This window comes from Octopus bimaculoides, chromosome 7 (assembly GCF_001194135.2).
Source record: "Octopus bimaculoides isolate UCB-OBI-ISO-001 chromosome 7, ASM119413v2, whole genome shotgun sequence".
Taxonomy (NCBI): Eukaryota; Metazoa; Mollusca; class Cephalopoda; order Octopoda; family Octopodidae; genus Octopus; species Octopus bimaculoides.
In genome coordinates this window covers 56,876,631-56,892,804 of record NC_068987.1, presented here as the reverse complement: position 1 = coordinate 56,892,804, position 16,174 = coordinate 56,876,631, and the positions used below count along the sequence as shown (strand labels likewise).

Sequence of the window (16,174 nt, the reverse complement as noted above, 5' to 3'; positions counted from 1 at the left end):
TGAGCAAATCGGCCCCAGGACTTATTCTTTGGAAGCCTAGTACTTATTCTATGGGTCTCTTTTGCCGAACCGCTAAGTTATGGGGACATAAAAACACCACCATCGGTTGTCAAGCGATGCTGGGGGGACAAACACACATACATATGTATACATATATATGATGGGCTTCTTTCAGTTTCTGTCTACTAAATCCACTCACAAGGCTTCGGTTGGCCCGAGGCTATAGAAGACACTTGCCCAAGGTGCCACGAAGTAGGAATGAACCCGGAACCATGTGGTTGGTAAGCAAGCTACTAACCACACAGCCACTCCTGCGCATACTTTAGATAACTTTCTTTTTATTATGAAATAAAATTTAGTCATGTTATATACCAATAACCTAACAATACAGTGACCTTCAGACTAAACAAAATGTTAGGTGCTCATAGGAAAGAGATATAGATAACTGAATCAATTGGTGCTTATTTCCTTGACTACAAGAGAATGAACTGAAAAATGGATCATGGAAAGATTTAAATTCAGAACAAGGACAGATAAAATCAAATAATTAAAAGCATTTACTTCAAGATTTTCAGCTAACTTGTCACCCCCAGTTATTTACTTAGTATAAATTATTTAATCTGATATTTTATATAAGACATTTATAACATAATATAACAAAGAGAGATATAGGCATAACTGTGTAGCTAAGACATTAGGTTTATATGAAAGGATTAAAGTAATTGGGATTATTTTTTATGCCACAGTTAAGCTAATATATTGTGTCATCCCATAAATAATGTGGTCTTTTTTATACTTCTCTTATTTTTCAAAATTAAGATAAACAAATTTCGTTTTTGATCTAAAATATACTCTCCTTCATTTTCTATGATGCTTTTCCATCTATCTGGTAGACTTGCGAGGCCCCTCTTCCAAAATTCACTTGTCAGTGATTAAAAAACTCCTCCAGTGCTGTTCTGACTTAGTCTACAGAATTTTGTCCAAATGATTTTGAAGACTGAGGAATAAATGATAATCAGATGGAGCAATGTCCGGTGAACATGGTGGGTGGTGCATCATTTCAATGTTCAAGCTGCTCCAGCCTTTGGAATATCATCCTCGCTGTATGTGGTTGAGCATTATCCTGATGGAAGAACACCTTTTGTCTTGAAACCAAAAATGGTAGTTTTTCTTCTAGTGCTAACTTAAGCTGCTCTCAGTAGATCTCCTTTGTTATCATTTGGCTTGGATTTAAAAGTTCAAAGTGAATTAGACCTTTCAAATCCCAGCAAACAGCTAACACTTAACATGGGAGAAAACCTTCTTAAGCCTAAGGTGGCGGTGGGACATTAAATTTGTAGAATGGTACATTAGAGAAGTCAGGTGGCAGAATGGAAGGTGAGAGAGAAGGGAAGATGGTTGAGAATAGGACAGATATAGGGAAGAGGGTGGAGATTAAGGGTTGATTAGAAAGAAGGGAAGTAACCATGTGGGAAGCAGACCATTTGCTGTGACAGCTTCAAAGTTCATCTTGGAGGATTTGTAAGAATGAAATAGCTGTGTGAATGAAATGGGATGAGGGAAAATTGAGGCAGGAGTAGGAGTTGGTAGGTTTGTAAAAGCCAGAAGATGGAGACAGGTGGGATAATAAATAGAAACAGAGAGCAGTCCCACCTGGAATGTTAAATGATGATGATGATTAGGTCTCAAAAGTTGAGAGAAGTAAAGTGGATAGTGATAATGAGGGCAACAAAAGAAATGAGCTGTTCTTTTACATCTACTTACCTTGACATACACACCAGTATCAGGTCGTTCTTTTAGTTCAAGTCGCTTGGACTGATCTTTGGACAGTAAATCTCGAATTTCTTCCTAGAAACATAATATGGAAAAAGCAACAAAGACATGATAGTTTATATTTGAACAACATTTTAAATCTTCACTAAACTCAAAATGGGTAAAAAAAATTATTAATGAGAAATCTATAAATATATTTTTAAAAATCTCTCCTTGTTTAAATAATGTTTCCTAATTTGTACTTCATCATCCTCAGTAACTAGACAGTCCTTTGTGGTTGAACAAAATTAGAAAATAAGAAAAACTTAATCTTTCTTTAATATTTACTTATATAAACCCATAAGAACTGAATGATTTTTCCATGTCAAGAAAACTGAACTCAGAAAAAACTAAATATTACAGTGCATAAGTGGCATTATGGTGACTGGTGAAAAGGTATTAAAATTATAAGGAGGGACAGGTTTTTATAGGCGCTTCACTATGTCCTTGAGCAAAGTGTCTTAATTATAGTTTGACAAAATGACAAAGCATTTTATTTATGGTTATCATAATTACAGATTCACAAAGCATGTGTAGTGGCACGTGTGGCTGCCATCTTGGGAAGTGCCATTGCGCATGTGCAAGGGATTTGCCGCCAGTGGAAGTACCCGAGCACGCATGCGCAATGCAACAGGTGGAGAAAAAAGTTATAGCGTTCCTTCTCTTATTCATCCAGCCGGCGTCGTGTCAACATGTATCTCTCAGCTCTCCACCGACATGTGGTCGAAGCTTCCTTTGGTATTATAGCGGCATGCCTGTTCACCCAGGAACGAAATGGCTCTACACCAACCAGGAATAAATTACTGATCTGTTGTTACTGTTAAACCTCGTGTTTGTTGTATTTCTGAATTTAATAAATAATATAAGAACTGGGGAGAGATGGCCAAGCCATCATATCTCATCCAACTCTTATACATCAAATACTCACTATATATATTTGTGACAGACACTTATCACAAGTATTGCAATTTACTTCTTATTCTACTTGTTTCAATTAAACTAGCTGGAAATAAATATCACCTTATGTAGAAATAACCTGGTATTTAGTTATGTTCAGTTAATGTTTTATACCCAAAACTCCAAGGTTAAGTTTGCCTTTCAACTATGTAAAATCAATAAAATAAGTTCCAAAGAAGTACTATGGTCAATTTGACTATTCTACCACTTAACATTTATGCAATGTCATCAGTCCTAATATGCTTGATGCATATTCAAACTGGGGAACAAGTTACTCCAGTTCGTATGTGCATGAAGCATATTCAGACTGATAATAACTTTGCAATTTTACTTATCACTGCTTAGCGCACCCCCTGCATAATTTACTTATGGTGAGCCACCGTATGGCGTTACCAGTCACCGTATGGTGACTGGAAAAGCATAAGAGAGGTAATCTCTTAATTCAGCTTGTGGTATTGTCAGCTTAGTGTCTGTTACCGATGAGGAGACAACTACTCCGAAATGTTAACATCACATAGTCTAGGTAGATGGTGCTGTGAGCTGATCTAGGTGTACACACACCATTTGTCAACAAGTGAGATATATTCTCCATGACAAAATGCAGCGAGTAGCTTGTTCCCCCAGTGTGAACATGCATCAAGCATATTCAGACTGATAACATTCCAATTTTACTTATCACTGCTTAGTGCTCCCACTCTGTAATTAACATCTATAGATGTCTCTGCTAGCAATCACCATAAATAAAATACTTGTTGAGTACAAGGGTTGAACTAATCAGCTAACTCTTTCCCCCAAATGTTTGGCATTGTGCATATGTTGGGAGGTTGGCTTTGTATTTCATCCTTTTGGGGTTGATGAAATAAGTACCAGACAAACACTGGGGTTGATATAATTAGCAAGCCCTCACCCACAAAATTTTAGGCCTTGTACTTATTATAGAAAGGATTCTAATTATTATTTTTATTTTTGTTGTTGTGGTTAATATTATCTCACAGTTGACAAAATAAACACTAATCAATTAGTGGAGCTGGTTTAAATCAACTGCATGTACCCCCACCCCACCTCCAACAGCAGTGGACTTTAGTAAGAAATAATTGCTTTGTTATTAGCACTGATACATCATTGGACATTGTCTTTCAATAGACTTGCATTAAATTCCTGTAAAATGATCTCTGATATCTCCCCTTATAGCTTTCCATTAACCCTTATGATACCAACCTGCCTAAGACTTCCTTGGTTCTATGATAAAAACTTTAGTTTTCAAAGTGATATAAATTAAAACCATCATTGAAATCTCATATTAATTTTTATGTCCTAAATATCAGTTCAATAATGAAGTTATTTTACTAAACGCTTCATTATTTTCAAAATTAATTGAAATAAAGGCAATATACTCTAACAGAAATATGGTAAAAGGATTAAGTGTAGTTAAGCTTTGTGTGCTAAAAATGAGGATTCTCATCTGTCATAGTATGGAAATGAAATTGCTAGTAAGGAACATCAACATCTCAAAATTAAGATCCGGGTTTAAAAAAGAAAGTCTAAAGTAACTAGATTTACAAATTAGTATTGGTAAAAACTCAAAGAAGGAAGATACAGCTAAAGCTTTCCATTATTTGCATCATAAAGATGAAGAAACATGAATCAAACCTGATATATTTCGAGATATGAAGCTCTCACTAAATACTGCTGGTTTTCAGAACGTGAAATGTGTTGAAAAATATGCTCAAAAGAATTTGGAATAACACCACGCATATCTGGGTCATTTTTAACACCTGAAAAGAGAAAATTTAATTTAATCAACCTTTTAAAATTCTCATATGTATATACGTATGAAATACTTGTAACACTTAGCTATTTTTTAGTGTTCCAGAAATTTAAAGTAATTAAACATTTATTATGAACTCAATGTATTAACTTAGGCTGACACCAGTACATGAACTCAAAATCTATTGAGGTGACCCAACAATCCCTTTCCTTGCTAACTTTATTAGCAGATACCTAATTCCATATCCTCTTTTCTCAAGTTCATAACCAATGCTCCACCATAACAGAGTTTCAAGAAGCCCTTCTATGGGCTACTAACAACCATTTACTGGGATCAATGTAGAATTTATTAGCAACAACACGTGTCATTGTATTTGTCTTCTTTCTCAATCAAAATTTAAAATACACAAACGTTAAATACCAAGAAAGATCTATTTGCTAAAATATTCTTGTTCTTCTACATACTGAACTTCAATCAAACCTGGATTATGTCTCTCACCTTCAATTATCATGCACACCACAATCTTAATCTACAGGGTGTTAACAAAGTCTGGGTACAGGGAGTAAATAAAATCGTAACATAAACAATTAAATATAAGAAATAATAATTTCTTAAAGTATGTGTTAATCCCCATGTACCCAGACTTTGTGGACACCCTGTATAAATCACAAAATCTCTCATATATCTCTAGTCAATTGTTGATGTCCAGACTACATTCTATATTACAAACATTGCTGTGAAAGATCGAGACTGAGAATATGCAACATTTACACCCATTTCCCCATTTAGATATTCTGGCTCTAAATTTCTAGCTTTGCTCAATTACCACTTGCCCTGCTCTGAGGACATTACTCCAATGGTTATTCCCCTTGGTACATATTTGGTCTTTTCTACCAGACATTACTAACTATGCACCCATAACTATACAATTACACTATTCACCTTCCTGTTTCTTTATGTTTTATCCTGTACATATCTTTTGGCTATCATTATTGTCTCTATTTACTTATGGCTGCTTTCTGTCCTCTCTTTTCACCTTTCCAAATGAGCTGTAGAGCACCTAAGCACTACATACAATAAGCTTATTATTATTACCATACTTAATGACTTCAATGGATACAAGTCTTCTTGTCAACACAAAGGTTGACTCACTGGTCATTCTGGATTATCTGTACTGTCACAGAACCAATATAGCATGTCTTTTTTCAGCAGAAAAAGACTAAACCGTCACACATATGGAATGTGTGTATACTGAAAATACTTCATGGAATGATGATCGTGCCTTGCATAGTTACAGACTGCCCTTTGACAAAGCACAGCATCTGTTCAGCCACCCTACCAAAGATATGGTGAAGTCCCAGGACAACAGCATGGTGGATTGTGAAGAGGTAATGGAAGAGCTCAACTGAGCTAATGGTGCTTTCTACATTGATGCTGAGCAGAAGAATCCTAGATGATCAATGGTCAGGACCAAGTTCTATCAAGAGAGTAATTGCAACGCATTCATAGCGGTGGGGTCCATGGTTGTGTAATCAGCTAATGAAAGATTCATCATGACTCAAGCTCCCAATCTAAATTCATAATAATGGAATTGGATGCCGACAGACAGTCATGGGAATCTGCAAAAGCAGTGCAAAAATAATACACATAAAGAAACGGTCTTGTACCTCGCATTCTCAGATTATGAACGATTCACAATTAAAACTCCTCAATCTTGCTACAAATGGTCATTCTCACAATCTCGATCTTTCATAGCATCCCAAATACTATGCTGCTTCTTCAGAGACAGAAGATACTTTAGTCCCAATCAGCTGCTGCCATTTTGTCAAGCTCACACAACATACCTGCATTGCAGTACGATAAGGGGGATTTATATATATATTATAGGCAGAGGTATGTTCGTGTAGTTGAAAAGCTTGTTTCCCAACCATATGGTCTCAAATTCAGTCCCTTAGTGCAGTACCTAGGACAAATGTCTTCTAAATATAGCCTCAGGTTGACCATAGCCTTGTGAGTGGATTTCATACATAGAAATTAGAAGAAGCCCATTTTGTGTGTGTGGTCATGACGTGGTGGTGGGAACTGAGCACCATCATCATACAAATCATGTTTGTTTCCAGTCTTCAATGGAAAATATGTCTAGCCACGTGGAGATATTGCCTTACTTGTGAGGATTGATGATAAGAATGGCACCCAACCAAATAAAATCTGCCTCAATAAATTCCATCTGAGCCGTGCAGGCATGGAAAAGTGGACATTAAATGATGATATATTTTGTGTGCAAGTGTGTATGTATATATGCTTCTAGAAGTTTTATAGGGATAACAGGGATTGTTATTGCTGACACTACAAACAAATATCCAAACCATGTTGTTATAGTTAACTTGTAAGAGTTATTTATCAACATACCACAACCACTGATTCCCTGCTCCTTCTAACTGCTACCACAGACCCATCCAACACACTGTCTCTCCTCATAAACATTGCACTAAATACTTTAGTCCTCTTTCATTCCAGAACTGCACACTCTGGAAGTCTCTCCTTAACAACTGCAGATGTTGACCCACAAATTTTCAAACTGACTTTCAGCCATATTGATCTTACCATATTGGTTTGGAAAGGCCTGCAAATATCTTCGGATACTACCTCTCTGATTAACTAATAGCACATACATGCATAAAAGTACAAAGAGCCTTATAAATATATAAAATTTTCAATGGCCATACCTTGCATAGTAAATGTCTTTCCAGTGCCAGTTTGACCATAAGCAAATATTGTTCCATTAAAACCTTCAAGTACAGATTGTACAAGAGGACGAAATGTTTCTTCATAAAGATCCCGTTGCTTAGAACTGAAAATAGAACCAATGAGATAAACTAAGTCATGCATCACAATATTTCCATAACTTATCATTGCCACCATACTACTCATTCCTGTGTATTATGAAAATATAGAATTCTAGATCAGTCATTCTAAAATTACACATTTCAACATATTTGACCTTGCTGTTGGGTGGTAGTCTGTTTTCGTTTCATCAAATTGTTAAAAGGAAAAATATCAGCTTGCTGTTTAACCCCAGACCAATCCTGATTGAGCAGACCTATGATCAAAAATCTTTCAGTTGTGATAATCCTGTTTTTTTATCAATTAGTGCATACGACATCTTTATGTGATGTGTCCCTCTCTTTTCAAAGATGATAAAGTGTAAATTGAGGGTAATTTGTTCACTATTTTTAGCAGATTAATCTTTTTGTTACCACATTTCTTTGAAATATACTGCATTTGTTTCAATTAATTTTGAAAAATAATGAAGTATTTAGCAAATAACCTCTATCATTAAGCTGGTGTTCGGGATTAAAAAAATTGACATGAAATTTTGATGGAAGGATTTAACTTGGATTTCCTTAAAGTATGAAGTTTGTATCATAAACTAAGAGTGGTCCTAGGCAAGCTGACATCAACAGAGTTAAGCAACCACATATAGTTTCCCTCTTCAGCTGACAACTATCAGGCTGTTAAATGGTACTGTCATAGATCAACTTACATGAACCTACTGTCTTCATCTGTCTTTACTGTTAGAGAAAGTCTATATTATTAACTCTTCTGGGATTATATTTCTAATGATCACACTGCTTATATGTTTGAATTAATTTTCAACATAATCAAAATATCAGAAGGGTTTTCTGTTTTGAGATATTGTACAGGTGTTCACCAACTGAAATCTTATGATATCATGTTTTAATAAAATTTTCATTAAAATATGAACACTTTAGTAAGAGTAGTCTCGGGTATTAAAATGGTTAAAAGTAATTAATAGTGTGGTTGATAACTGAAGATAAAAGCACCTAAATATCAATGGGAGTATAATATAATTTACACATTAGTTTAATAACTCTTCACAATATCTTTAACACAAAATACACCATCTTGAGCATGGCCGTTGCCAGTACCGCCTGACTGGCCTTCGTGCGGGTGAGACGTAAAAGCACCCACTACACTCTCTGAGTGGTTGGCGTTAGGAAGGGCATCCAGCTGTAGAAACTCTGTCAAATCAGATTGGAGGCTGGTGTTGCCATCCAGTTTCACCAGTCCTCAGTCAAATCGTCCAACCCATGCTAGCATGGAAAGTGGACGTTAAACGATGATGATGATAATGAGAGAAACACAATGCTCAGATTGTAACGAAATTTTTAGTTAAGTTATTTTCCACAACAGCATATCACATTTGCCACAGATTTATTATCTATAACTGATTATAATATTTAAAAAGAATATAGAGTGAATACAGAGATCATCATCATCATCATCATCATCATCGTCGTCGTTTAACGTCCGCTTTCCATGCTAGCATAGGTTGGTTGATTTGACTGAAGACTGGTGGACCAGGAGGCAACACCAGGCTCCAATCTGATTTGGCAGAGTTTCTACAGCTGGATGCCCTTCCTAACGCCAACCACTGAGAGTGTAGTGGGTGTTTTACGTGCCACTCAGGCGGTACTGGCGACAGCCACGCTCGAAATGGTGTATTTTACGTGCCACCTGCACAGGAGCCAGTCCATCGGCACTGGCAACGATCTCGCTCGAATGTCTTTTCACGTGCCAGGGAGGCGACATTGGTAACGAGCAACGGCCACGCTCGAAATGGTGTATTTTACGTGTTACCTGCATAGGGGCCTTGCTTGAATGTCTTTTCACGTACCACTGGCAACAAAATGTCTTTCACAGTTCAGGTTTACACTTGTAAGACCAGAGTTAAAATCTCACTGCTATTGACTTTGCTTTACTATATGAAAGGTTCATAAAACAAATATCAGCTATATTTGTTTTTTATCAACAATTTAACAAACTAATTTTCTTACCCTACAAAAATTTACCTTGTGTCTAGTCAAGTGAAATAAATACTTAGAATGATAATAAGACTACCTCCATGTTACCATGATTAAATGTTTGTACAGTTAAGTTAGAAGTAGAATTAAATTCTGCAATGAGAACTAAGCTATTGGTAATACAAACATTCCCTAATGGATACAGTTCTGAGCTTCAGTGTAAATGTTTGAAAGTCTGGAATGAAAAGAAAAGGTGGTTTCCTAAATTCCTTAATAAATTTATTACGACCAAGTCTTATCTCGATGCTCACTAGAAACATTAGACATTTCATAAAACATTTAACACATTTAACATCATTACTACTCACGTCCAGTCATAGACAGAATCAAATGTGAATGTCCGATGCACATCCCCAGGAACAGATTTTGGGTTTCTGATTTCAATGACTCCCCTGTTGGGGTACATGTCAACAACTCTGCAATAAAACAGTAAATAAGAAACCTTAATATCACTGAATAAATAATAATAAAAGGCAAATTAAAAAAAAAATCTAAAACAAAAAAAAAACTGAAGAGGTTTTAAAAAAGTTGAGAAGGGATTTTCAGATTATCCAAAATGTTGCAAAAATTCATTGGAAGAGAAGCCATATGCATCCATAAAGGGCACTAGGTATAAGGGACCAGAGTTGAAGAATTTAATTTTCAGAATACCACAGAAAGACTGGAAAGGAAAAAAAGTGTCAAGAGAAATAAAAAAAATGCACAACAATATGTTGTGAATTTGTATGTGGTGTGTGGTCTGCACCACTAAATGATATGCTGTTGGAGTTTAGTGCAGATAAAGCTCTCCCCCACCTCAAATATTCCAATTAAATACATACTTTAAAGTATGAAACTTAACCAATAATGATGGGGATGGTGGTTGCATGGATTGGAGAGAATTCTTTGGAACAGATGTTTTATGGTTGGAGGTCTTTCTTGTCACCAACCCTTACCTGTTACCAAGAAAGTTGATATTCCCCCATGACTGGATGGAAGATTGCAAATGAAGGATACTGCCTGAACGTTGTGACACTTGCTCACAACCAGGGCTGTGGAGTCGGAGTCGGAAACAATTAAGGGGATTAAGGGGTAGCTGGAGTTGGAGTCAGTAAAACTATACTGACTCCAACTTGCAATATCTTTATTCTTTAATATAAGTCAGTTATAACATATAGGCCTACTCAAAGCACAAGTGTGTGCATATGCTTTATGAAATATGTAGATCACAATCACTTAATTACATAAAGAGGAGTCAGAGTCGAAGGTACTAATAGTAGAGGAGTCAGAGTCGAAGTATTTTGTTTCGATTCCACAGCCCTGACAGTCATGACAAGGAGACACAAACACATACAAAGATATATAAATGCACTCAACAGGTTTTGTTCAGTTTCTGTCAACAAATTCACTCACAAGGCTTTGCACAACTTGAGGCTATAGTAGAAGAGACATGCCCAAGAAGCCTTGCAGTGGGACTAATTGCAAAACCATGTGATTGAAAAGCAATATTCTATATCTATCTCCCACCAGCATTATAATGTGTTCCTAACAAAAATACTTTACTCAACTATCTTGTTAATTTAATTGTATATGCCACAGGGAGGTGGGGTTAAAGTGAGACTGTAACTGAAGAGTGTCTGGCTGAGTCGAAACAATTGACAAACATGAACTATGACTTTTCTGCAAGAATTATGGTACCACCAAGAGTTAATCCTCTTGTACAGAGTTATAGTGAAGTGATACAAACTGTTCTACCAAGAGCTTGGCTCTATATCAATTTGGTTAGCTGCCACTTTCACTAGCATAATAAGATAGCATTAAATAATGATATTTCATTGGTCTGGTCATAAAGCACCAAATTTATAGATATAGAAAAAATGGGGAAATGTGAGATGGCTGCATGATTAAGATATTTACTTGGTTTTGGGTTCACTTCCACCGAGTGGCACCTAGGGCAAGTGTCTTCTACTATAGTCTTGGACTGACCAAAGCCTGTGGGTAGATATGGCAGATGGAAACTGAAAGAATCCCACTGATTGTGTGTGTGTGTGTGTGTGTGTGTGTGTGTGTGTGTGTGTGTGTGTGTGTGTGTGTGTGTGTGTGTGTGTGTGTGTGTGCACACATGGTTGTGTCACCTTGTCATGATATTTTGTGATAGATGAAAATGAGCATCACCATCACACAAGTGCTGTGATTCATTTGCAATATTCCAAGTAAACATGTCTGACTATGGGGGAAATATCACCTTGCTTGGAAACAGGAGAGTGTTGGCAACAAGAAGGGCATCTGGCTGTAAAAAAACCTGCCTCAAGCAAGAGTGGAAAAATGGATGTTAAGATGATGAGGACAATGATGATGGCGATGATGAATCATCTACACTGGTCACAGTTAAGGCTGCATGATTAAGAAGTTTGTTTTGAAATTGTATGGTTCTGGATTCAATTCCACTGCACAACACTTTGGACAAGGTTTGTTCTGCCCTAGTTTTGGGTTAACCAAGATCTAATTGAAACTTGGCAGATGGCAAACTGTGTGAAAGCCACTGAAAGAACTGCTCCTTTTCACATAATCCAGTTTAACACCATCACCTGGTCCTAAGGTGTCTTTAACCCTTTAGCGTTCAGCAGGTTAAATGCAATGCCTATTTACGCACATTGTTTCAAATTAATCATGCATTATCTCATAGCTTTGAGATTTCAATGATGTGATTGTTTATTTTTAGAATGACATTATAGGGTAGGTGTGAAAGGCTGGATCTGGCTGGTTTGAACATAGAACAGGTAGAATGCTTGGGCTGGACATGGTCAGTTTAAATGCTAAAGGGTTAAAAAAGTACACTCTGCTGCAAGTAGTTGGGCCACAGTCTCCAGACTGAAAATAACTTTCTCCTCCCCTTTTACAAGTCTTGGAGGTCCTACAAAGGCACTGACTTTCACAGGTGCTGACTTTTCTCTCCTCTAATTAGAAAATATATATAAAAAAAGCTTTTGTGTTATGAAGTGAAATAAAATGAGTTACAGTATTGACCAAACAGGCAGCCACTGTTCCACATTCTATTCTTTGCCAGTACCACACAAAAATATCTAACTCACAAATGCCTCATAAGCATCATGAGGAGGTAAGTTTACTTCTGCCAAAATGAAGAGAAAGAGACTACTATCTACAATACAGACCTGTATTTTATCAGTTAATATCTATTGCAGTTAAACATCTTTGTCAGAAATACAGTGAAGTGATGCAAACACCATCAACCTAACCTAATGTTCAATCAGTAGGCTGGCACCTTATCAATTTGGCCAGCAGCCACTTTCATTAACAGATTCAGATAGGAATCAAAAACAGGGACAGTGAAGCTATCACATCAAGCCTTGTTAATTGTGTTGAGTAGTTTACTTCAAATTCATGTCAATTAGCTGTCACATAAGAAAAAAAAAATAAAATAAAAAACAAACAATAGAGATAAATATAGCATTTCATTTTCTAATTATCAATTTCACTAATGAGGTAACTCAGGTTTGGAAGATTCCATTTCAAAAAAAAAAAAAAGAAAAGAAAAGAAAGAAAAAGAAAAATGACCTTAGTGGTTCCCTAGGTAAGTGTCTTCCACTATAGCCCTGGGCAGACCAACATCTTGTGAGTGAATTTAGTAGACAGAAACTGTGTGGAAGCCTGTTGTATATATGTATGTGTCTGTGTTTGTCTCAACCACCATTGCTAACTTGTGTTGATTTGTTTACATCCCTGAAACTTTGGAGTTTAACAAAAGAAGCCAACAGAAAGAGTACCAGTCTTAAAATTAAGTACTGAGATTGACTTGTTCAATGAAACCCTTTAAGGTAGTGCTCCAGCATGATCACAGTCCAATGACAGAAACAAGTGAAAGATAAAAGAAAGATTTAAATATTTTACATTTACCTTCTGCCTGCTCACTACCCAATTTGTCAGACTGAATGACATTGCTGGGTAAATTTGGATAATAGCTGGAGTTGTTGTTTAGCCCAGGACATTCCTAACATTAAGCAGATTTATGATCAAAAAGTGTTTTAACCATGACAATCCGAACGTTTTTTTCTTTTAAGATATATACCTAGGAGAGTATTATCCAATGTGTCTTCCATTTTAAAATAGAAGAGTGAGATTCCAGGAACAGCTGGTTGTTACTTCTAGTAGGTTGACTGACTGCACATAGGCTTGCATTAGTTGGAAATATTGGACAAATTGCTTTATGAATGGATCTCACACAATTTCTTGAACATCCATATTTCTCAGTCATATATATATATATATATATATATATATATATATTATATTATATTGGTTTCAGATTTTTGGCACAAGGCCAGCAATTTCAGGGAAGAGGGTACATCAATTACATTGGCCCCAGTACTCAACAGGTACTCATTTTATTGATCCCACATGGTTGAAAGACGAAGTCAACCTTGTTTGTTTTCCATGCATGCATGGGTAGGACAGTTGACAGGAGCCAGCCAGGTAGAAGACTACTCCAAGCTGCTGTGCTTGTTTTGGCAGGGTTTTTATGGCTGGATGCCCTTCCTAACACCGATCACTCCACAGAGTAGACTGAGTGCTTTTTACATGGCACCAGCACAGGCAAGGTCAATCTTGGCATGATTTTTACAGCTGAATGTCCTTCCAAATGCCAATCACTTACAGTGTGGACTGGATGCTTTTTACCAGCACTAGCAGGGTTATCAAGTAACTTGCAAGACAAAGAATTTTGAGAGGGGAGGGGGCATTGGAGGTGATCTTGCATCAGATGATGAAAGGTTAAAGGGTGACAGAGAAACAGAAACAGATGTCTTGCTATAGAGGAGGTACATGGTCAGCCAGCCAACTTGAGAGAGAGAGAGAGAGAGAGAGAGAGAGAGAGAGAGAGAGGGTGTACAAGAAAGAGAGAAACAGTTGTACTGATGTAAAGGAGAAACTTGGTTGCCTAGCCAGAGGGAAAAACAAGAGAAGGAGAGAGAGAGAGAGAGAGTGGTCAAGAATGTAAGCAGAAACAGGTGTGCAGCTGTAGAGGAGATACATGACTACCCAGCCAGAGGGAAGAGCAAGGACGAGAGAGAGAGTGAGAAAAAGCAAAATATATATAAAATATGTTAACCATCCAAAATAGGACATTGCACTAAATGATGCATTCACTCTCATTTACTATTTTTCTGCATTAGTTGCAAGTTCAAATCCCTCTCTCTCTCTCTGGCAAGTTGGTTGACTGGCTGACCATGTACCTCCTCTATAGCAATTCATCAATCCCGAAAGGATGAAAGGCAAAGTCGATCTCGGCAGAATTTGAACTCTGAATGTAAAAAGTACCAGTTGTGTACTTGGGTCGATCTAATCGACTGGCTCCTTCCCCCAAAATTTCGGGGATTGTGCCTAGAGTAGAAAAGAATAAACTGGGCCTAAATCTTGCTATCTTTCAGATAATCTTGTCTGCATGTTGCAATTTCATGGTCTGGCTAGCAGCTCCAATCCTAGAGATGAATGGTGGATGATGGAGCCATTTTGCAGATATTTATTAGTGACAGAAGCAGTATTACTACTTAGAGGTAATATTTATCCCCACTTAAGAAGAAACTTTACTGCAATACCATCTAAACTATGCCAGCATGGAAAACAGACACTAAATAATGAGGATGTTGACGATGGCCTTTGGTGCATAATGTGCTCATTTATATCACTATAAACAGAACATATACATTTATTTTGTAGATAGTGTAGCCAAGAGGTTCTCATGTCAAAAAATAGTTGGAGTCTTTGTTGATGTTAAGTGCAACAACAAAGTATCAAACTAAATGTTTATTTTTAATATTTAACTTCATCCTTCATCATCATTATGGCTAAATTATATTGCAGTAAACTCTGACATTTATCACTCAGAGGTAAATACCAGTAATACACTGATGCCAAGTTAAATGACTGTACATCTTGCCCAAAAAAACTCCCAAACAAACAAAACAAAAAAACCCCAAAGTAGACATGCACCTAGTTGCCAAAAAAAGAATAAAAAAGAATCAATATTCCTCATTCAGATTAGCTTTTTAAAGTCATGGTGGGTGGTTGGGAGAATATTAACTTCAAGAAATACAGTATTGATTTTAATCAAGCAGTTGTAAAAATTTGAGCCTGTGCAGGCAACAAGACTTTTCTATCAATGCAAAAGCTAATTACTCGAACACACTCTGTAAGGTAAATAGTCATTCCTTTTCCTCACCCATTTAACAAGTTTGAAATTCCTAATTTGGCTAAACTAAAGTGACACCTTCAAGGCTACAACAGGTTTGACAGCATATTTCACACTTTTTTTTTAATTACGTTTACATTGACTCAATATCCAATTTCATAAAAGAATGATGCAGTCAATTGGAGCAACTGGTCATCAATTTAATCAGTCCAAGAAAAATACAAAGCAAAGTTGAGCTTGGTGGAATTTGAATACAGAAAGTTAAAACATGGAACTAAATGCTGTACTGCATTGTTTTTTTGTTTTGTTTTAGATGCTGATCTTGTTTAGCTTAAAATTAACTGTGACTAAGAATTATGATCAATGTATTCCAGCTATGACCATCCTATCGATTTTTTTTAAAGATGGAGTGGCTGTGTGGTAAGTAGCTTGCTTACCAACCACATGGTCTCGGGTTCATTCCCACTGTGTGGCACCTTGGGCAAGTGTCTTCTACTATAGCCTCGGGTTGATCAAAGCCTTGTGAGTGGATTTGGTCGATGGAAACTGAAAGAAGCCCATCGTATA

The 16,174-nt window shown here is 36.7% G+C and overlaps 1 protein-coding gene across 3 annotated transcripts in view; it reads right to left on the bottom strand.

Moving 5' to 3' along the window:
- Positions 1 to 16,174, bottom strand: part of LOC106873895 (kinesin-II 95 kDa subunit) — an 82,359-nt gene that overhangs the window by 45,023 nt on the left and 21,162 nt on the right. For all 3 annotated transcript variants that reach the window (XM_052969706.1, XM_014921421.2, XM_014921422.2), the window contains exons 4-7: positions 9,732 to 9,839; positions 7,264 to 7,388; positions 4,420 to 4,544; positions 1,765 to 1,848 (exon numbers count right to left, since the gene is read on the bottom strand). In XM_052969706.1, the coding sequence (XP_052825666.1) occupies positions 1,765 to 1,848; positions 4,420 to 4,544; positions 7,264 to 7,388; positions 9,732 to 9,839 (442 nt within the window). The remainder of the gene's footprint in view (positions 1 to 1,764; positions 1,849 to 4,419; positions 4,545 to 7,263; positions 7,389 to 9,731; positions 9,840 to 16,174) is intronic.